A 24320-nucleotide genomic window follows, 5' to 3' on the forward strand; every position below is an offset into this window, starting at 1 on the left:
GTTAGTTTTTGTCTTTGTTTCTGTTTTTTTAAATAATTAAAATCATGGTTTATCATTACACAATAGTCTATGGGTTGACAATATCTCTGTGATCTTTTCTTTTATGTATAAAGGGGATTAGTGGTACTTTCTAGCTTGGGTCCCATCTGGCCCTGCAGACAGTAGTGGTGGCAGGGCTTCCATGTGGTTCCACTGTATTTCCGTTTAGAACAATCTACAACTAATATTATGTACACACTCTCCAAAGGGTGTCCCTCTTTGGAATCTTCACATTTTGGTAGGTATGAGCAAGCACCACCAGGACATGCCCGATCACTACCACCCACAACTAGGCAGTGGGCATGCACCTCCCATTGTTGCCCCCACCCACAGCCCTACATACACACAAACACCCCTACATACACACACGTGCATACATATACGTTTGGGCTCAATAAAAAAATCAAGATTAACCCAATCTATGGAAAGTACATTTCCCCCCAATTGTTTCAACTATAAAATAGCATTTTATTTTTACGTTTAACAGGGGTTCTTTCCTAAATACCCTTTTTTTCCCACCAGAATTCCTTTTTCTTTCTAGCATCTTAAATTGTATTTTTTAGAATGTGTTAGTTTTTTGTTTTGTTTCTTTTTTTAGTTGTTTTTTGTTTTGTTTTTTTTTTAGTTTTTTTTTTTTGTTTTTTTTTTTGGGGGGGGGGGTTAGTAAATGTTCCTGTGGTTAAGTAAATATAATTTTTCTTTTCATGTTTAAGGAGGTTATTTTTTTCTGCCAATACCAATGTGGGTATTTTTTTTAACCAACTGAGAGGAAAGAAACTTAGGTACAGGAATTTTATATAAGGACAAATATGGTAGCATCTGTTGGCCATTCACATGCATAATTATTTTATTATTATTTTTTGTTTATTTTTTATATAATATATCCCATTTAAAGAAAAAGAGAAATGATGTGTTGTTTACTGCTCTACGTCCAGTTCTTTTAACATGGTGCAGTTATACCATGACAAAAGAAAGTTTCTTTTGCACACAATAGCAAAATCTAATTATTTCTAGGTTATTTAAACAATGTTTGGACTCCTAATGTGTCTCACTTAAAAAAATGGACAATTCAGCCAATCAGGTCACAATGGATGATCTGCCCCTGCTCATTGGTTAAAGAAACCTGAAACCCAAACATTTTCTTTCTTTCATGATTCAGACAGAGCATACAATTTTAAACAACTTTCCACTTTACTGCTATTATATGATTTGTATCCTTCACTTGTTATCCTTTGCTGAAAGGTTTATCTAGGAAAGCTCAGGAGCAGCAAAGAACCTAGGTTCTAGCTGCTGATTGGTTGCTGCATATATATATATATATATATATATATACCGATTGTCATTGGCTCACCCATGTGTTCTGTCAGCAACCAGTAGTGCATTGCTGCTCCTTCAACAAAGCATACCAAGAGAATGAAGAAAAATTGATAATAGGTGTAAATTAGAAAGTTGCTTTAAACTGCTCTATCTGAATCATGAAAGAAAAAAAAAATAGGTTTCATATCCCTTTAAGTCTTCATCTCTCCCAGAAGCTTGTATACTTTTGAGACTAAAAGCTTGGTTGATGTAATCTATGGCTGTATTGTCTAGAGCACTGGTTTTTAAACCTGTCCTCAGACCTCCCTAACAGGCCAGATTTTGAGGATATCTGATTCTGAACTGGAGCACAGGTGAAATAATCAGCTGTTTAGTAAACATGGTTATTTTACCTGCTCTCATCCAAGTTTATCCCAAAAATCTGGCCTGTTTAGAAAGCCCGAGGACAAGTTTGAAAACCAGTGGTCTAGAGCAGGGTCCTCAATTGTCCTCCAGAGGTTTTGGAACTACATTTCCCATGATACCTTTGCTGCCACTGACCTAACAATGCTACCACCTGTCAGTAAACATTGTTACTATTGCAACGTTTTAAAACTATCCATGTCAATATTTGACGTGTTCTTGCAGTTGTCTAGAGAAAATGTCTGTTAACCTATGTTTCTGTTTTATTCTAGAGCTGGTGATGTTGTTGGACTGGTGGTCAGGCACTAATTGTACACTTTATTCTAACCTTGAAAACTACCCTAAATATGGCAAAGAGAATGCCATAGTAGTTCTCAATCACAACTTTGAAATTGACTTTCTATGTGGTTGGAACTTTTGCGAAATATTTGGTGTTTTAGGGGTGAGTATATCTTTTGTTCCACTTTTAACAATTTAAAAATGTTTAGTTGTCAAGTGAATGTTACAGTGGATTTTTTACAAAGTGTAAATATTTAAATGAACAGGGTTAATTGTAAACTGTATATTAAAGGTACATAAAACACCTTGAGATTGTACAAAAAATATATGCCTAATAAAAAACCTGTAATTTAACTCTGAAAATATGTGGGTTCTCTAATTCTGAAGCTTGGAAGTGCACAATGCAAGCTTCATAAGCCTCACCTTGCTACCTATCTAGTAATTGGCCTCAGCATCCCATAATATAAAAGGCCAAGTGTGTTTGTCCTTGCGCAGTCTCTACTGCGCATGACAGCTTCGGACAAACACACTTGGCATTTTATATTATGGGATGCTGAGGCCAATTACTAGATAGGTAGCAAGGTGAGGCTTATGAAGCTGGCCTTCAGCAGACTAATCTCCTGGCATCTGGGGCCAACTGAGTGTGACAGGGGTGGGGCCGGACGTGACGCAGGCGTGGTGGGGCCGGACGTGATGCAGACAGGGTCGGGTGTGACGTGGGTGGGGCCGGACGGGGCCGTGAAAGAAAGAGCTCAAAGAGGGGGGATAGAGAGAGAGCAAAAGAGGGGGGGGATAGAGAGTGCAAATGAGGTGGGATAGAGACAGCAAAAGAGAGGGGGAGGGAGAGCAAAAAAAGGGGAGATAGAGAGAGCAAAAGAGAGGTAGAGAGACAGCAAAAGAGAGGGGGAGAGAGCACAAAAGAGAGTGGGGGAAGATAGGGGGAGAGCGAGAGCAAAAGAGAGGGGGGAGGGCGCAAAAAAGAGGGGAGAGAGAGCGCAAATGAGAGGGGGAAAGAGAGAGAGAAAAAGAGAGGGGAGAGAGAGCAAAAGAGAGGGAGAGAGAAACAGCAAACGAGAAGGAGAGAGACAGCAAAAGAGAGGGGGAGAGAGTGCAAAAGAGAGGGAGGAAGATGGGGGAGAGAGAGAGCAAAAGAGAGGGGAGAGAGCAAAAGATAGGGGGGAGAGAGCAAAAGATAGGGGGGAGAGCGCAAAAGAGAGGGGGGAGAGCGCAAAAGAGAGGGGGGAGAGAGTGCAAAGGAGAAGGGGGAAAGAGAGAGAGCAAAAGAGAGGGGAGAGAGAGCAAAAGAGAGGGGGAGAGAAACAGCAAAATAGAGGGAGAGAGACAGCAAAAGAGAGGGGGGAGAGAGAGCAAAAGATAGGGGGAAGATAGGGGGAAGATAGGGGAGAGAGAGCAAAAGAGAGGGGGAGAAAGCAAAAGAGAGGGGGAAGAGCGCAAAAGAGGGGAGAGAGAGCGCAAACGAGAGGGGGAAAGAGAGAGAGCAAAAGAGAGGGGAAAGAGAGCAAAAGAAAGGGGAGAGAGAGAGACAAAGAGGGGGAGAGAGACAGCAAAAGAGAGGGGGGAGAGAGCAAAAGAAATGGGGGGAGTGAGAGCAAATGAAAGGGGGGAAGAGAGAGAGAGAGAGCAAAAGAAAGGGGGATAGAGAGAGCAAAAGATGGGGTATAGAGAGAGCAAAAGAGGGGGGGAGAGAGCAAAAGAGAAGGTGGAGAAAGAGAGCAAAAGAGGGGAGATAGAGAGAGCAAAAGAGGGGGAGAGAGACAGCAAAACAGAGGGGGGAGAGAGAAAGAGAAAGGGAGGAGAGAGAGCAAAAGAGGGGGGATAGAGAGAGCAAAAGAGAGGGAGAGAGATAGCAAAAGAGAGGGGAGAGAAAGAGCAAAAGAGAGGAGAGAGAGAGAGCAAAAGAGAGGGGAGAGAGAGAGCAAAAGAGAGGGGAGAGAGAGAGCAAAAGAGAGGGGAGAGAGAGAGCAAAAGAGAGGGGGAGAGAGAGAGTAAAAGAGAGGGGGGAGAGAAAGATCTAAAGAGGAGGAAGAGAGAGAACAAAATAGAGAGAGGGGGAGAGAGAGGTAATAAGAGAGCAACTCTTGCATTGTTTTGCAGTATGTAACAAATGATAGTGACAAGCCTGGTTTATTCGAGTAACAAGTCCAGATTGGCTTCTCCAAACAAGGCAAGTGGTGGCCAAGATTTTACTATTGGGGAAAAAAAACAATTGCAGGAAATAATATTTTAAGGGTATATGAAACAGTACAGATCAGAAAAAAAAAAAAAGTTGCTAAATTAAAGTAAATTTTGTTTTCTTTTCTTGCATTACTCTGTGTGGCCACTACCCTCAGGTTGATGAGAGAGTTGACTTGTTAACCTCAGTTGCTTTCTGTCCATGTGCAATACCCGACTTCCTATCTCACTGAATAGTAAACCACCTCATGTTACTCTAGAAGATTTTTGTCATCAAGCTATATATGCCGCCCTGTATAGAGCCCATCTACTTTGTAGGGCTTTGAAATTAAGTAATGGACACTGAATAAACAAAGTTAAATTTAAAAAAAAAATCCTTTTCAAATTATGAATAATACCTATTGCAATGATTTATATTAAGTATATAGTACAACAATGAAACCGACTGTTTTATATCCCATTTTACGTATTTGAAATGTTTTTTTGTTTACAGTCAGATGATACTTTAATACAGAAAAGTCCAGTATGAGCAAGGTGTTTTTTATTTTCCTTTTAACAGAGATACAAAGATTTCAATTTTAACAACTACATCAAAATCCCAAGTTGATCAGTTATATTTCCCTTTAAAAATAATAGGAGTATTTTGAACATTGCTCTCCGTGATGGGAAACAGTCTGTGTTCATTAACACATGATTCAGAGCTAGGATAAAAATATATATGTAAAACTGAAGAAATTGTATTATTATATTGCAGTATGTTATCTTTTATCAGAAGAAATGACCTTTGACACAAGATCTTGTGAGACACAGCAACCATTTATTGTATTTTTATTATAATAAAAACATGATTTAATAACATTTCTATTTTGGCATAAAGACATAGATGATATAGATAAATATTAGAATATAAGAATTTGCTTTCAATAGTTAACAAAATATTAAATGTGTCTTATGCAAATCATATAGTAGTGTTTTTTTTTTGTTTTTTCTTTGTTTTCCATTTTTGATATTCTCAGTTTTTAGTATATCACTATTAATAAACACAAGTAATTATAATGCTATATATAGGATGCATCCAAGCTGTGTGTGTGAAACATAAAATGCATTTTTATCTGGTGTCTGGAAAATAGGTTTTTCAAAGTGTATTCTGTTTTAAAATAATACTTATCAAGCTTTATTGTTCTTGTATTTTCTTTCCTTATGTGGGTGCTTAGTAGCATTAACATATCAACTTGTTATACCACTAATGCTTTCATTCCTGGGGCGCGATCCGATATAGATCGTAGTTTGCGGCGCAAGCGAGGGAACCCGCGTCACCCGCAGTTTCAGCTCGCAACTCGAGCTATCCCATATACTGCGCCGTCAGATGCTAACGTGCCGTAAGTCTGATAAACCAGCGATGTCCAGAAATCTGCGCAAGTACAAATTTCTGGCGTCGCCAGTGACTTACGGCACGTTAGAAACTGCCGGCGCCTACAAAACCTGACTAAAGTCTAAATCACCCGCACTGTCTAACACGCCTCCCTAACATAGCCCGACACGTCTAACCCTCTATCCGCTATCCCCCCTCACTAGCCTAACACTAAAATATGTATTAACCCCTAAACCGCCGCTCCCAAACCCCGCCGCAACCTAATAAAATTATTAACCCCTAAACCGCCACTCCCGGAGCCCGCCGCAACCTAATAAAATTATTAACCCCTAAACCGCCGCCAGCTATATTAAATCTATAACCCCCCTAAAGTGAGCTCCTAACTACCGCCGCCATCTACCTTACCTACCCCCTAAAGTGAGCCCCTACCCCGCCGCTATCTATTGTAAAATTATTAACCCCTAATCTAATCCCCTATACCGCCGCCAGCTATATTAAATTATTTAACCCCTGAAATACTAAACTATATCCCTACCACTAAACCTAAGTCTAACCCTACAAATAGCCCTGAAAAGGGCTTTTTGCGTGGCATTGCCCCAAAGTAACAGCTCTTTTGCCAGCCCTTAAAAGGGCTTTTGGCGGGGCTTTGTCACAAAGTAAACTGCTCTTTTGCCTACAATCTACATCCCCCTACACCGCGGCCACCTATAATAAATGTATTAACCCCTAATCTAATCCCCCTACACCGCCGCCAGCTATATTAACTATATTAACCCTAATTATATTAGGGTTAATATAGTTAATATCGTTATTATATTATATATATATATATAAAGTATAATAACCCTATCTAACTCTAACATCCCTAACTAAACTCTTATTAAAATAAATCTAATATTAATATTATTAATTAAAATATTCCTATTTAAATATAAATGCTTACCTATAAAATAAATCCTAAGATAGCTACAATATAATTAATAATTACATTATAGCTATGTTAGGGTTTATATTTATTTTACAGGTAAATTGTTAATTATTTTAACTAGGTATAATAGCTATTAAATAGTTATGAACTATTTAATAGCTACCTAGTTAAAATAATTACCCAATTACCTGTAAAATAAATCCTAACCTAAGTTACAAATATACCTACACTATCAATAAATTAAATAAACTACAAATATCTATCTAAAAATACAATTAAATAAACTAAACTAAATTACAAAAAATAAAAAAAGATTACAAGATTTTTAAGCTAATTACACCTATTCTAAGCCCCCTAATAAAATAATAAAGCCCCCCAAAATAAAAAAAATCCCCTACCCTATTCTAAATTAAAAAAAGTTCAAAGCTCTTTTACCTTACCAGCCCTTAAAAGGGCCTTTTGTGGGGGCATGCCCCAAAGAAAACTGCTCTTTTGCCTGCAAAAAAAAACACAATACCACCCCCCAACATTACAACCCACCACCCACATACTCCTAATCTAACCCAAAAAAAACCCCTTAAATAAACCTAACACTACCCCCTGAAGATCTCCCTACCTTGTATTCACCCAGCCGGGCCGAACTCCTCATCCGATCCAGGCGATGTGTTCCAGCAAGCGGCAGTGAAGTCTTCTTCCATCAGGGCGATGTCTTGAAGCAAGCGGCAGAGAGTCTTCTTCCATCGGCGATGTCTTCAAGCAAATCGGCATCTTCAATCTTCTTTCTTCGCTCCTCCGCCGCGGAGCATCCTTCCGGCGCGACGACTTCCCGACGAATGAGGTTCCTTTAAATGACATCATCCGAGATGGTGTCCGCCGAATTCCGATTGGCTGATAGGATTCTATCAGCCAATCGGAATTAAGGTAGAAAAATCTGATTGGCTGATTGAATCAGCCAATCAGATTCAAGTTCAATCCGATTGGCTGAACCAATTAGCCAATCGGATTGAACTTGAATCTGATTGGCTGATTCAATCAGCCAATCAGATTTTTCTACCTTAATTCCGATTAGCTGATAGAATCCTATCAGCCAATCGGAATTCGGCGGACGCCATCTTGGATGACGTCATTTAAAGGAACCTCATTCGTCGGGAAGTCGTCGTGCCGGAAGGATGCTCCGCGGCGGAGGAGCGAAGAAAGAAGATTGAAGATGCCATTTGCTTGAAGACATCGCCGATGGAAGAAGACTCTCTGCCGCTTGCTTCAAGACATCGCCCGGATGGAAGAAGACTTCACTGCCGCTTGCTGGAACACATCGCCTGGATCGGATGAGGAGTTCGGCCCGGCTGGGTGAATACAAGGTAGGGAGATCTTCAGGGGGGTAGTGTTAGGTTTATTTAAGGGGGGTTTGGGTTAGATTAGGGGTATGTGGGTGGTGGGTTGTAATGTTGGGGGGTGGTATTGTGTTTTTTTTTGCAGGCAAAAGAGCAGTTTTCTTTGGGGCATGCCCCCACAAAAGGCCCTTTTAAGGGCTGGTAAGGTAAAAGAGCTTTGAACTTTTTTTAATTTAGAATAGGGTAGGGAATTTTTTTATTTTGGGGGGCTTTATTATTTTATTAGGGGGCTTAGAATAGGTGTAATTAGCTTAAAAATCTTGTAATCTTTTTTTTATTTTTTGTAATTTAGTTTACTTTATTTAATTGTATTTTTAGATAGATATTTGTAGTTTATTTAATTTATTGATAGTGTAGGTGTATTTGTAACTTAGGTTAGGATTTATTTTACAGGTAATTGGGTAATTATTTTAACTAGGTAGCTATTAAATAGTTCATAACTATTTAATAGCTATTATACCTAGTTAAAATAATTAACAATTTACCTGTAAAATAAATATAAACCCTCACATAGCTATAATGTAATTATTAATTATATTGTAGCTATCTTAGGATTTATTTTATAGGTAAGTATTTAGATTTAAATAGGAATATTTTAGTTTATGATATGAATTAGATTTATTTAATAAGAATTTAGTTAGGGGTGTTAGGGTTAGATAGAGTTAATATAGTTAATATAAATACTATAGTAACTATATTAACTATATTAACCCTAATATAATTAGGGTTAATATAGTTAATATATATAATGTAATAACTATATTAACTATAATATACTTAGGATTAATATAGATAATATAGCTGGCGGCGGGGTAGGTAGATTAAATTAGGGGTTAATAATTTTAATATAGATGGCGGCGGCGTAAGGGGTTCACATTAGGGGATTGTGATATACCTTTAAGGTATATCCCTGCTGTTTTACCTGGCACTATAAAGAGGGACCAATTACGTCATTTCCTTGCCTGATTATTGAAGTTAAGACTCTGTATTCACAGCTGACACCTGCTTCGTTTCTCTCAGGTCTCTAGAGATTAAGTTTACCTGCTTTAAGACTTTTCACAGATATCAAACCTGGATTCCTATGGACACTTTCTCTGAAGCAAATACAAATTGAAACTATATTCATCTCACCTAACAATCTGCATTCTTTGTGAGTATATCGGATATTCCACAATTGACAGTACCCACAGCTGTTTTCAGACGCCGACGCCGATAACCGGAAGTGAGTCACACACTCTAATTTGCTTTCGGCACTCAGAACTCCGCTCCCTAAACAATACAGGTAAACTTTCTTTCTATGTAAAAATATGGATTACTAACTCTGCTGATTCGTTGAACTCCGCTACTCTAGACAGTGACTCTGTTCAGTGTATTCTCAAGAACTACAACATTGATCTGACAGCGGTATTTACCCAGATACTGTTAGCTAAGAGATCATTAAATAACACTGCCTACACAAAGCGCCATACGCTCAGTGTCTATCTTGCACCATTCCACATAACCTGTGGGGATGATTGGAGGTTGTCTGTGTGTATATATTTTAGAGTGTGTGTGAAGGTTAATTCTGAAAGGAGATTGACTTTATTTCTGAAGCCTCTTTTTCCATTATCTTTATTGCAATCCATATTGGCATATAACATATGAAACCGAATCTCATTCAATGCCTGCCTAAGAAGTGAATTACTCTGTGAATCATATAAGTTCATTGACATTCACTTAATTCAATTACTGTGTAATAACTGCTCAATGTGTCTCACTCCTATACATAGTAGTAATTAAGGGGTCTGTACACAAAAGAGCAACATTTCTCATATTTATTCCAGAAACATTAGGGAGACTCGTTACATAATAATCAGGCCATAATTAAGATTCCTGTTTTGATTACTATTTTAAAACATGGATCCAAGTGAGATTAAAAACGAATTCTCTAATGTTTATCAGAAACTGGACTATCTTGCCCATGCATTACAAGAGGTGCAAACAGAAAATACTGCCATTAAAAATCTCTTAAAGGAATGTGTTACTACCAAACAACATGATATACCTGAACCCCAGGTTCAAGCACCATTACCTTTTGCAGGTAAAAGGTCGGAATTTCGTGATTTTAAAAACGCCTGTAATCTATTATTCTCTCTCAGGCCACGCACCTATCACTCAGATAGAATCAGGGTATGCACAACAATTTCTTATTTAGTGGGAGAACCACGGACATGGGCAAATCGTTTCTTTGAAAATAACAACCCAATACTGGACTCCCTTTCAGATTTTTTTGCAGCAATGTCAAGTCTATATGAGGACACCAATAGCCAAATTCAAGCAGAAACAAAGTTACGCTCACTTAAGCAAGGGAAGAGGACGGTAGAAGAGTACACTACTGATTTCCAAATGTGGGCCACAGACTCCCTGTGGAATGACATCAGCTTAAGGAATCAGTTCCGTCTCGGACTCTCTGAGACACTAAAAGATGAACTGTCCAGATTGGAAATACCTGATTCCCTCTGTGGACTCATCAAACTAAGCACTACGTTAGATAGGCGACTTAGAGAACGAAAGGCAGAAAGAGGTTCTTATGAAACCACTACTAGACGCCCTTACATCCCATCTACTTCTCAAGAAAAAAGTTCAACCTACTCCATACCAATGGAGATTGGAGCAATTAAAGGTCCCCTAAGTCAAGAAGAAAAAACACGCAGAAGACTATCTAACCTATGTCTTTATTGTGGCCATAAGGAGCATTCTGTGGCCACATGCCCATTACTGGCAAAACAAAAGAAGGGTAAGAGTTACCAATCTATCTCTTTATGTAATAATAGTAAGATAACTCAACTTACACTTCCTCTCTCCTTGCAGTGGGATCAACTACATATCCAGAGTGATGCACTTATAGATTCCGGAGCTTCAGGCTTATATATTGATGTTTTGTTTGTACAACAAAATAAAATACCCACTGTGTGTAAAAAGCAACCAGTATTTGTAAAATTAATAGATGGATCTATGATCCAACAGGGTCCCATCACACATCACACTATACCCCTACTTACAACAACTGTAGGGGGACACACAGAATATCTGACATATGATATCATACCAATTGAAAAACACAGTCTAATTCTAGGATATACTTGGTTAACCACACACAATCCTAACATTAACTGGATAGAAAATACTCTACAATTAACTTCTGACTATTGCCTCAAAACTTGCTACCCACACTACACAATTGGCAACATCGCAAATGGGGTACCACTGGCATATTCTGATCTACTAGATGTTTTTAACCTAAAGGAAGCTGAGTCATTACCACCACATCGACAGTTTGATTGTCCCATAGACATAATACCAGGTTCTCAAATCCCATATGGCAAAATTTACCCACTTTCCCAAAAAGAGCTCACTCATTTACGAACGTATCTTGATGACAACCTTAAAAAAGGTTTCATTTCCCATTCAACATCACCAGCAGCAGCTGGGATATTTTTCGTCAAAAATAAAGATCAGACACTAAGACCCATAATAGATTATAGAGCACTTAACGCAATTACCATAAAAAACAGGTATCCCTTACCACTGATTCCCGAACTACTAGAAAGATTGTCAGATGCCACTATATACAGCAAATTAGATTTGAAGGGTGCGTATAATTTAATTCGAATAAAAAAGGGTGACGAATGGAAAACAGCTTTCCGAACTCGTTACGGATTATTTCAGTATAACGTAATGCCATTTGGTTTGAGCAATGCACCCGCTACATTTCAACATTTCATTAATGAAATTTTTCGGGATCTAACAGATATATGTGTCATCATTTATCTGGATGACATCCTAATATACTCAAAAAATCTTAAGGAACATGAGAAACATGTTAGATGGGTTCTAACTCGTTTAAGGGAACACAGGTTATTTGCAAAGTTGGAAAAGTGTACTTTTCATGTCCAAAAAATAAAATTTCTTGGCTATATCATCTCTCCAAACAAGATTCAGATGGACCCTGAAAAAATAAGAATAATCCAGGAATGGTCAAGACCAAGAACTGTTCGAGCCCTCCAGAGGTTTCTGGGGTTCTCGAATTTTTATAGAAAGTTTATCAAGAACTTCTCTACACTAGTAAGACCACTAACTCAACTTACTAGGAAGGGTAAAAAATTCACTTGGTCTAACGATGCACAAGAAGCTTTCATTAATCTAAAGGACTCATTCACTACAGCTCCGATTCTCACTTTACCAGACTATCATTTGCAATTCATATTGGAAGTTGATGCCTCCAATACAGGAATTGGTGCAGTTCTGTCACAACGTAACAAAGATACTCAAGACTTACATCCAATAGCATACTTCTCAAGAACATTACTCCCTGCTGAAACAAATTACAGTATCGGAGATAAAGAACTTTTAGCAATCAAAAGTTCGTTAGAACACTGGCGACATCTCCTTGAAGGTGCTAAAGAACCATTCCTCATACTTACAGATCACAAGAATCTCGAGTACTTAAAACGAAGTAAGACGTTATCAGCACGTCAAGTCAGGTGGTCTCTATTCTTGGATAGGTTTGACTTCCAAATCACCTACAGACCAGGACACGCTAACACGAAAGCTGATGCTCTCTCCAGAATGAATGACATTACAAACACTACAGAAAGTTTAAACCCTATTATACCACAAGAAAAATTCATTGGAACTCTTTCCAATTTGGAGATGGACATTTTGGTAGAACTAAAAAGAGAACATGACCCCCCAACCAATTGTGTAACTGACTCCACATCAGGGTTATTATTCCATAACGACAGAATGTATATACCCAAAGTTTTGAGAAACTTTATTATGAAACACCATCACGACAACTCATTGTCTGGTCATAAAGGGGTGCAAAAAACTACTGACTTAATCAAACGTCATTTCTGGTGGCCAAATATGCTACAGACAATAGAGCAATATGTCAACACCTGTGACATCTGCTCTAGGAATAAAAAACCTCATAACAAACCAATTGGTTATTTAACATCACTGCCGATCCCAGATATGCCTTGGTCCACCATTTCGATGGATTTTATAGTAGACTTACCGAATTCACGCCAATATACTACGATACTTGTAGTGGTCGACCATTTGACTAAACTGGGTCATTTCATACCTCTCAAAAGCCTCCCCACAGCTATGCTCACAGCAAAAGTATTTTTAAATAATATAGTCAAACTACATGGGCTACCTACTACTATTATCACAGACAGAGGTACGCAGTTCACCTCAGCTTTTTGGAGGTCCCTATGTAAACGACTGCGTATAGATAATCGATATTCAACCGCATATCATCCACAAAGTAATGGGTTAACAGAACGGTTGAATCAAACCCTGGAACAGTTCCTTCGCTGTTACCTTACACATCTCCAGGATGATTGGCTGGATTATCTACCAATGGCGGAGTTTTCCTATAATAACTCCATTTCTTCCTCTACGAAAATGTCCCCATTCTTCGCTACATACGGCTACCATCCAACTACACTCACCTTGACACATACTACTGTTAACTGTCCCAGTGCATCAGACTATGCAACTAGTTTACAAGACAGACTTCAGCTACTTAAAACACATCTAGAGGAAGCAAAACGCAGCCAGAAACATTACTATGATTTACACCGAACACCGAGTCCAAATTATAAAATTGGAGACTTGGTTATGCTATCGACTAAATATTTAAAGTTACAAGTTCCCTGTAAAAAACTGGCCAATCAGTTCGTAGGACCTTTTCCGATTGAGAATATTGTAAATTCAAACGCTGTTCGTTTGACTCTACCAAGAAGTTTTGGCATACATCCAACTTTCCACGTATCCCTTTTGAAGCCATATGTGGCTGACACTCGAAATGCTTCTGCACAGCCGCCTCCTCCTGTAGTTCTCCAAGATCATCTTGAGTATGAGGTGGAACGTGTACTTGACTCACGTTATCATCGGGGCCGTTTACAATACTTGATTAAGTGGAAGGGTTATGGTCCTGAAAATAACTCTTGGGAATCTCGTCTTGACGTGCATGCACCTGCACTGGTGGCTTCTTTTCATCGTCGCCATCCAGCCAAGCCGCACTTCCTCCCCTCGGCGGGTCACCCTTAACGGGGGGGATATGTGATATACCTTTAAGGTATATCCCTGCTGTTTTACCTGGCACTATAAAGAGGGACCAATTACGTCATTTCCTTGCCTGATTATTGAAGTTAAGACTCTGTATTCACAGCTGACACCTGCTTCGTTTCTCTCAGGTCTCTAGAGATTAAGTTTACCTGCTTTAAGACTTTTCACAGATATCAAACCTGGATTCCTATGGACACTTTCTCTGAAGCAAATACAAATTGAAACTATATTCATCTCACCTAACAATCTGCATTCTTTGTGAGTATATCGGATATTCCACAATTGACAGTACCCACAGCTGTTTTCAGACGCCGACGCCGATAACCGGAAGTGAGTCACACACTCTAATTTGCTTTCGGCACTCAGAACTCCGCTCCCTAAACAATACAGGTAAACTTTCTTTCTATGTAAAAATATGGATTACTAACTCTGCTGATTCGTTGAACTCCGCTACTCTAGACAGTGACTCTGTTCAGTGTATTCTCAAGAACTACAACATTGATCTGACAGCGGTATTTACCCAGATACTGTTAGCTAAGAGATCATTAAATAACACTGCCTACACAAAGCGCCATACGCTCAGTGTCTATCTTGCACCATTCCACATAACCTGTGGGGATGATTGGAGGTTGTCTGTGTGTATATATTTTAGAGTGTGTGTGAAGGTTAATTCTGAAAGGAGATTGACTTTATTTCTGAAGCCTCTTTTTCCATTATCTTTATTGCAATCCATATTGGCATATAACATATGAAACCGAATCTCATTCAATGCCTGCCTAAGAAGTGAATTACTCTGTGAATCATATAAGTTCATTGACATTCACTTAATTCAATTACTGTGTAATAACTGCTCAATGTGTCTCACTCCTATACATAGTAGTAATTAAGGGGTCTGTACACAAAAGAGCAACATTTCTCATATTTATTCCAGAAACATTAGGGAGACTCGTTACAGGGATAGATCAGTTAGATGGTGGCGGTTTTAGGGGTTCACATTAGGGGATAGATCAGTTAGATGGTGGCGGTTTTAGGGGCTCACAGTAGGGGGTTAGTTTATGTAGATGGCGGCGGTTTAGGGGTTAAATACTTTATTAGGGATTGCGGCGGGGGATCGCGGTTGACAGGGAGATAGACATTGCGCATGCGTTAGGTGTTAGGTTTATTTTAGCAGATCGCGGTTGACAGAGAGATAGACATTGCGCATGCGTTAGGTGTTAGGTTTATTTTAGCAGATCGCGGTTGACAGGGAGATAGACATTGCGCATGCGTTAGGTGTTAGGTTTATTTTAGAAGATCGCGGTTGACAGGGAGATAGACATTGCGCATGCGTTAGGTGTTAGGTTTATTTCTCTTGTTAAGTGTATCCAGTCCACGGATCATCCATTACTTGTGGGATATTCTCATTCCCAACAGGAAGTTGCAAGAGGACACCCACAGCAGAGCTGTAATATAGCTCCTCCCCTAACTGTCATAGCCAGTCATTCTCTTGCACAGGGATCGTGGACTCAGGAGGAGTCTCTCCTTCCAATAAATATTCTGGAACTAAGAGCGATATTCAAGGCTCTTCAGGTTTGGCCTCAGTTAGCAACTCTGAGGTACATCAGATTTCAGTCGGTCAACATCACGACTGTAGCTTACATCAACCATCGAGGGGGAACAAGAAGTTCCCTAGAGATGTTAGAAGTTTCAAAAATAATTCAATGGGCAGAGATTCACTCTTGCCACCTATCAGCTATCCATATCCCAGGTGTAGAGCACTGGGAGGCGGATTTTCTAAGTCGTCAGACTTTTCATCCGGGAGAGTGGGAACTCCATCCGGAGGTATTTGCACAACTGATTCTCCGTTGGGGCAAACCAGAACTGGATCTCATGGCGTCTCGCCAGAACGCCAAGCTTCCGTGTTACGGATCCAGGTCCAGGGATCCCAAGCGACACTGATAGATACTCTAGCAGCGCCCTGGTCTTTCAACCTGGCTTATGTGTTTCCACCGTTTCCTCTGCTCCCTCGATTGATTGCCAAGATCAAGCAGGAGAGAGCATTGGTGATTCTGATAGCACCTGCGTGGCCACGCAGGACCTGGTATGCAGATCTAGTGGACATGTCATCCTTTCCACCATGGTCTCTGCCTCTGAGACAGGACCTTCTACTTCAGGGTCCTTTCAACCATCCAAATCTAATTTCTCTGAGGCTGACTGCCTGGAGATTGAATGCTTGATTTTATCAAAGCGTGGCTTCTCCGAGTCAGTTATTGATACCTTAATACAGGCACAAAAGCCTGTCACCAGGAAAATTTACAATAAGGTATGGCGTAGATATCTTTATTGGTGTGAATCCAAGGGTTACTCATGGAGTAAGGTCAGGATTCCTAGGATTTTATCTTTTCTCCAAGAAGGTTTGGAAAAAGGATTGTCAGCTAGTTTCTTAAAGGGACAGATTTTTGCTCTGTCCTTTTGCACTAGCGTCTGGCAGATGTTCCAGACGTTCAGGCATTTTGTCAGGCTTTAGTTTGAATCAAGCCTGTGTTTAAACCTGTTGCTCCACCATGGAGCTTAAACTTGGTTCTTAAGGTTTTTCAAGGAGTTCCATTTGAACCTCTTCATTCCATAGATAAACTTTTATCTTGGAAAGTTCTTTTTTTTTTTTTTTTTTTTGGTAGCTATTTCCTCGGCTCGTAGAGTCTCTGAGCTATCTGCCTTACAATGTGATTCTCCTTATCTGATTTTTCATACGGATAAGGTAGTCCTGCGTACCAAACCTGGGTTCTTACCTAAGGTGGTATCTAACAAGAATATCAATCAAGAGATTGTGGTTCCATCCTTGTGTTACACAATCTGGATGTGGTCTGTGCTTTAAAGTTTTACTTACAAGCTACTAAAGATTTTCGTCAAACATCTGCTTTGTTTGTTGTCTACTCTGGACAGAGGAGAGGTCAAAAGGCTTTGGCAACCTCTTTTTCTTTTTGGCTAAGAAGCTTAATCCGCTTAGCCTATGAGACTGCTGGACAGCAGCCTCCTGAAAGGATTACAGCTCATTCCACTAGAGCTGTGGCTTCCACTTGGGCCTTTAAAAATGAGGCTTCTGTTGAACAGATTTGCAAGGCGGCGACTTGGTCTTCGCTTCATACTTTTTCAAAATTTTAAAAATTTGATACTTTTGCTTCTTCGGAGGCTATATTTGGGAGAAAGGTTTTACAGGCAGTGGTTCCTTCCATTTAAGTTCCTGCCTTGTCCCTCCCTTCATCCGTGTACTTTAGCTTTGGTATTGGTATCCCACAAGTAATGGATGATCCGTGGACTGGATACACTTAACAAGAGAAAACATAATTTATGCTTACCTGATAAATGTATTTCTCTTGTAGTGTATCCAGACCACGGCCCGCCCTGTCATTTTAAGGCAGGTAATTTTTAAATTTAAACTACAGTAACCACTACACCCTATGGTTCCTCCTTTCTTGGCTTGTTTTCGGTCGAATGACTGGCTATGACAGTTAGGGGAGGAGCTATATTACAGCTCTGCTGTGGGTGTCCTCTTGCAACTTCCTGTTGGGAATGAGAATATCCCACAAGTAATGAATGATCCGTGGACTGGATACACTACAAGAGAAATAAATTTATCAGGTAAGCATAAATTATGTTTTTAGCAGCCAGTTTTGGGAGTTACGGGGCTCCAATAGTCAGCGTAAGGCTTCTTACGGCTGCTTTTTGTGGCGAGGTGAAAATGGAGTAAGATTTCTCCATTTTCGCCACGTAAGTCCTTACGCTGTATATTGGATACCAAATTGCGCGGGTTTGGTATACCTGCCTATGGCCCAAAAAACTACGGGCTATGGCAGAAATATACGCGCGTAACTTCTAGGTTACGCCGTATATAGGATACCAAACCCGCGCAAATATTGGCGTCGCCGACTTTTGCGGGCGACGATTTTTATCTGATCGACCCCCTGGTGAGTGAAGACTAGACATGCTGCAGTGCATGCAGCTTACGCTTGCTTTAAACCTTTTGCATGGAAACTTACTCCACTGACCGAGGTTAAACTCCCTCATAAAGCAGCTTTCTAATCTGGGCACATGCATGTGTTTTACTGCTTATCAACACAACTTCAATTGAAGGCTTTTTCACAATTCACATATCATTGAAAAATTATATCAGGAGTTTTGTTTTTTTCCCTAAAATTTTTGAAAAAAGTTTTCAAACTTGTAATAATTCTGAAAAATAATCTAAATACAGTTCACGGCAAACCCATGGCCTGCCCCTTTCATCATAGTCCTGCTCACGAAACATTGGTTGGCCAATGCCCACAAGTTCCTTCATTTTCATGTCCCAGAATGCCTCTGGGAAATGATGGGCATATGTAATTTTTGATTTAGAATATAGTACTCATTGGAGCTGAAATCCCCCTGATCAAAACAAATATATTGAGGTACAAGTTTGTATTTGTAGCCACATAGAAATACAAAATAGTTTACCATTGCCTATCACCATAAATAAAAAGCATGTCTCTCTTGTAGCTATGTTATTGGTAATCCTTGTTACCAAGGATGTTGTATCTCAAACGGATACCATAACAAAGTGCAGCATGCTGAAGCAATAAAGTATGGGTACATTAGAGGCAATCTTAAAAATCATAAGAATATATGATGAAAGATAAAAATATGCATCAGGTATTTTTGATTACTGGAATAAATCCAGTAGAACAAACTCAACTGCAAGGACATTGCTTGTACTCAAAACATTGTTTTAAAGGCACTTTGTATTGTGTAATTTTCTCCTGTTTAATGTGTCTCTGACTATCTATTTTGCCTGCTGGGAATGTATTATATTGTTTACAAATAGCTCATTTACCTTTATTTATTTTTTAATTGAAATAGCTGCATTTGCCTGCTGGAACTCCACTTATACTGAAAATGTTAGTACTGCACTATTGACGTAAAAAGCTATGTAAATGAGGCAGTAGCAGAATTTAGCCCCTCATTGTGCTCTTGTAGGAGCTTTGAATCAAATTTAGACAAAGTGTATGAGCTAGATAATAAAGTGCACGTAATAAATAGCAAAACTGATTCACTTCACACAGTGCATCTTTTTAGTTTCTTCCTGGTCGGCATTTCTATTTAAACTCACATTGCCTCTTAGGCACCGCCGCCCCGTAACCCAGAAGCTCACACTCATTCACCTCAGGAGTAACCCCAGGATATTGCGTGGCATATGGAGAGTAGTAGTACGGCCCCCAGCGCCAGTACTTTGGCATTTCTCACAGTGAAGTGCTGGTTAATTTGCCGCTTGCCCAGGTTGTAGGCAAGGGCCGCCATCTTGGCTTCTCCATGACAGCAGCGTGGTGTGCTATGGAGCTGTCGGGCGCTGAGGTGGCGGAGCAGCACTGTGGCTGTGAGGGCGGAGAAGGGGAGGAGGGATGCGACGAGGGGTACTACTGTACTAAGTAAATCAGCTGTCAGCACATTTCCGTAAACAAGAGTTGCACCATGGAACTGCACTCGGTGTCATAATTATTGCAGCCAATGCACCCAATATGTTACCCAATAAAAAAAAACATGCTCACAGAACTAACTTGGCCATGAGTATGTCCCACACTATGTCTAGTGGTGTCACCACCCCCCAGGGTGTCACCCGGGTGCGATCTGCTCCCCCTAGTGACGCCACTGTTCTAATTTACTCCTATTATCAATATTTCTTTGTTCTCTTGGTATCTTTATTTTAAAAAGCAGAAATGTAAGCATAGGAGCCGGCCCATTTTTGGTTCAGGACCCTGGATAGCGCTTTTTTATTGGTGGCTATATTTACCACCAATCATCAAGCGCTACCCAGGTGCTGAACCAAAGATAGGCCGGCTCGTAAGCTTACATTCCTGCTTTTAAAATAATGATACCAAGAGAACGGAGAAAAATTGATAATAAGAGTAAATTACAGAGTTGCTTAAAACTGCATGCTTTATCTGAATCATGAAATAAAAATTTGGGTTTAGTATCCCTTTAAACCAGCAGCTTATGGGGGCGGAGCTAGCCAGCAAGGGGAACAGACGTGGGTGTCTGGAGCTCCGTAACTGAAACTGGTTAAAGTTACTAAAAAGCCGAGATTTTAACATTTTAAATAGCCAAGTCGTGTAGAGAACAAGGATAGCGAGGTTATACAGACACTGGGAGGTTAAAAGACCCGCTATATGACTGTTTCGGAGTGCCTTCAACAAAACAGAGGTCAGAGGCCTACAGCATCTTACCGGCATTGACAACCCGCTGGAACCCTTAGAATCGGCCTGTCCGGCCACATACGGAGCATCGGTACCTCACATGGGGCCTTAAGCAGGGCTATTTACAAGCGAGAAGCCCAGTAAAAGGAAAATCTGCCCTCGGCAGGGGGCCAGCTTTCAGTCGGAAGGAGGCAAACGGACTTCGGGCAAAGTACTCACTTGCTGCCTGGGGTCTTCTGCTCTATCTTCAACAAGCTGTTAAGACCGCGACGGGTTATATACCCCCCGCAGAGGATTCGTTCTCAGTGGACAATAGGAAGCCGGTAAACAATCTTTGGTGAAACACCACATAGCAGAGCAGGAAGGTCCGTTGGCGCGAAATGCCATCTTGGCTACAGAAGGAAGAGGAAGGAGAAGGAAGAGAGCACAGGCGACCAGACACTAACAGCATGGAGACTTCAGAGCAGACCTTGTGAAAGAGCATCACCCGACCTGTAATCTGAACAGCGACAGTAAGTTAGGGAGCGGGGGACTGTACCAACCGCCACACTCACAGGCTAAAGCCATATGTATATTAAACAGACTGGTGACGTTGGTTGGGGTCGCTCGTTTCTTGGTAGACACCAAACTGTTTGAGGCTCTTAATATAACTAAATAAATAAAGATCTGTGGCTGGGGATGTCTGTTGCTACCTAGACCCATATAGGCCATATGTCTCCTTGATTTAACCTGATACATTTGTACTTGTGTCCTGAGCAGCACGATTGGCACATAAGACACACACAAGCCTTAGCATTAGAGGCTAAGAAGCTAAGTAAATCAAGTAGAGGCCGAGTGAAGCTGCACAGACCCATGGCATACTGTCATTGAATAAAAAAAAAAAATTCTCTCCAAAGAGATAACCCCTAGCATCTGGAAATGACAGGTTACATCCAGGAAAGGATGAATACACAAGGCAGATTATGAGACCATGAATTGAGCAACAGGCAACGATATATATAAATAGTTTTTAGGTGCAACACGAGATGCTACTCAGAAGGTTGTGGCAGCACCTGTAGTTTCTAGCTGTGGGGAAAGATCCGCAAACATATAAATACGGATTGAGAGGAAATACCAATAAGGCAAGAATTTCCTAACATATTGAGAGTCTTTCTGATATTATAAGAGGTGATAGGTGTGACCACTCTCTTTGAAGTCTAGGTTCACCCTATAAGCATTAAGCCATAACTTCTAAACACTATTGCAAAGCTGAGGGTCCATCCACAATATGGCTTCCAGAAGTCCTCCGAAAGGAGATAAAACCCCCAAGATAACTGGTATGACTACCTTCTTTAAAACCTCCCAGAACCCCAAAATTTCAAGCACAGCAGATGAGGGGAGAGGGGAACAGGAAGAGTTGAATACAGATCCAACACAAACAGAAGAAGACCTGACCCCAAAAACGAGAGCGGACCTGAAGGATTTAGTGTCCAAATAGAACATATCAGTGAATTTTGAAAAGCTGTGGAATAAGATAGACAATATGCACACATCGGTGACCAATACCCTATCTGAAATCAAAACTGAAATAGTTGACTTGGGAATTAGAATTGACTCTTTAGAAGAACATACAGACACTATGGTAGAACATCTGAACGAAATGTCCCAGTCCGTCACATCCCAACATTACTTAATTACTGAGATGCAAGACAAATTAGAGGATCTGGAGAATAGGAGTAGGAAGAACAACATCAGATGGAAAGGAGTTTCTGAAACTATCTCTAATAAAGATCTCCTCTCCTATATAGCTCAGCTCTTCCATCAAGTGACGGGAGAAAATTATAACTACAGCATGGGGAAATAAAGAGCACACAGGGCTCTTAGACCCAAGCATAAGGAAGTTCAGCCACCCCCCCCCCCCCCCCCCGAGACATTATAGTTAAAATGGTCTTGTTCCAAAATAAAGACAAAATAATACAAGCTGCAAGGAAAAATCCAACATTTAAATTCCAGGGGAATGTGATACAGTTCTTCCAGGACCTTAGCCTCCGAACCCTGCAACGTAGGAGCTCTCTGAGACCCCTAACTCTTCTTCTATGCAAGCACCAGATACACTCTAAATTGGGTTTTCCATTTGCGCTATATAGCAATAAAGACTCTAAAATAATCACCATCTGGGAAACTGAAGATATCACAGAGGTATGTAAGATCCTGGGCTTGGAGCCCCCAACACTCCCTTCAGCAACTATGGCTGCAATCCTAACTCCCCCTCTAAAGTTATCCTCTCATTCTTTATCAACCAAGTGGTCCAGGGTTAACTGAAAGAGACAGAAAACTTGAACACTGCTATAATGGGTTTCCCTTGACTGTGAGGTAATCCTTTTCTTTTAGGAGGAAGTGTTTAACTCCATGATTGAGAGTTGGTGGACTCTGAATGGACCCAGTGAATATCCTTTTACAGCATAAGGCTAATAATGTAGACAAATTCTTACTAGGTAGTTACATATACTGTAGGTTGATATGTTTTAGTGATGTTAAAGTTTAAGTTATGTAACCTCAGAATGAAATGCCTTTGCTGAGAGACTTTGTTTCAGGATCCTAAAGGCGTTGTCTGTCGCCCACGATTTGGACATTCAAGGGATGTCGTAGAGGCAATCCTTGTTCATTTTGTGTTTATATAAGATTTTAGCAATATAACCCAAAAGTTGGGTTAAAAGTTTTATACACATGTTATGTTTTGAAATTGTAATGTTTTGTTATTTTTATCGTTTTCTCAAGGATGTCAGGAAGCTGGGAAGCGCACCTGAAAATGTTAGGTACTATGCAAAGCACACGGTCTTATAGACAAAAAATAGGGGTACACCTCCAACAAAGTTAGTTATTAGATGATACCACTTATATTAAGTAATGACAAGCACCCTAAATATCATTTCTCATAACGTAAGGGGACTGAATACAGACATCATATGACGCACTGCTATGACGCAATACAACTCCCTTAGAGCAAACATACTGTTTCTACAAGAAACTCACTTTGTGAAGGCTCAAATGCCGCGATATTGGGCCAGACGCTTTACCAAACACTATCATGCTACAGCAGATATTAAACAAGGGGTATCCATCCATTTTCACTCCTCAATTAATTTTACCCATGAGTCCACAATAGCGGATACAGAGGGGAGATATCTCATACTGAAAGGTCAGTTAAATAACACAGATATAACCCTCTGTAATATCTACACCCCCAATGACAACCAACATCTATTTTTTTAACATATTGTACAGTTATTGACGCAATGGTCGCAGTCTAGGATAATCTTAGCGGACGACTTTAACATCCCCATGTCTATAGTGAAAGCCAAAATAGGCCAATCCCTTTCTAACAAAATTCAAAGGCGCAATTGCATGATAAAATCAATTCAAGAGTCCCTCTCATCCCATATCTTAATTGACACTTGGGACATGCTAAATGGCCCTTCAACAGACAGAACCTTCTACTCAGCTGCACACAATACCTGTGTGAGACTTGACTATATTTACACTAGTCAAATATTGCAGCCGATCCTCATTTCATCTTCTATACACTCATGTGTCTGGTCCGATCATTCAATAGTGTCCTTACAGATGCAGGGTGTTTGTGATTATAACAGATCTAGATCATGGACCTATGACCCAACAATCCACAGGGATCCAGTATCTTTTTCTAAAGCCCTCCAATATCTCGCCGAATATTGGAATATAAATATAGACTCCACCACTAATCCAAACTATACGTGGGCAGCCCATAAGTTGGTTATAAGGGGTTTACTCATACAAGAGAAGGCCCTTCTCTCTAGACACGCCAGTAACCAATTATCTCAAATATATAAGGACATAAAGCAGCAAGAAAAACAACACAGGATGACCAAACAAGACGCCATCTTTACTGTGTTAAAATCCAAAAAGAATACCCTAGCAGAAATCTTAAATAAGCAGGCAAGTCGGGCAATAACAAAACTTAAGGCTCAATACTTCATTTACACTAATAAGCGAGATAGATTTCTAGCCCATAAGATTAGGGAGCATCAAAAAACAGTGGCCATTTCACTTATTGAGAGACC

The 24320-nt window shown here is 40.1% G+C and overlaps 1 protein-coding gene across 1 annotated transcript in view; it reads left to right on the top strand.

The window, feature by feature from the left end:
- AGPAT4 (1-acylglycerol-3-phosphate O-acyltransferase 4) overlaps positions 1-24320 on the top strand; it is a 290880-nt gene that overhangs the window by 126345 nt on the left and 140215 nt on the right. The window contains exon 3 of the mRNA XM_053710931.1: positions 2031-2200. Coding sequence (XP_053566906.1) covers positions 2031-2200 — 170 coding nt within the window. The remainder of the gene's footprint in view (positions 1-2030; positions 2201-24320) is intronic.

The sequence above is a fragment of the Bombina bombina genome, chromosome 4 (assembly GCF_027579735.1).
Source record: "Bombina bombina isolate aBomBom1 chromosome 4, aBomBom1.pri, whole genome shotgun sequence".
Classification (NCBI taxonomy): Eukaryota; Metazoa; Chordata; class Amphibia; order Anura; family Bombinatoridae; genus Bombina; species Bombina bombina.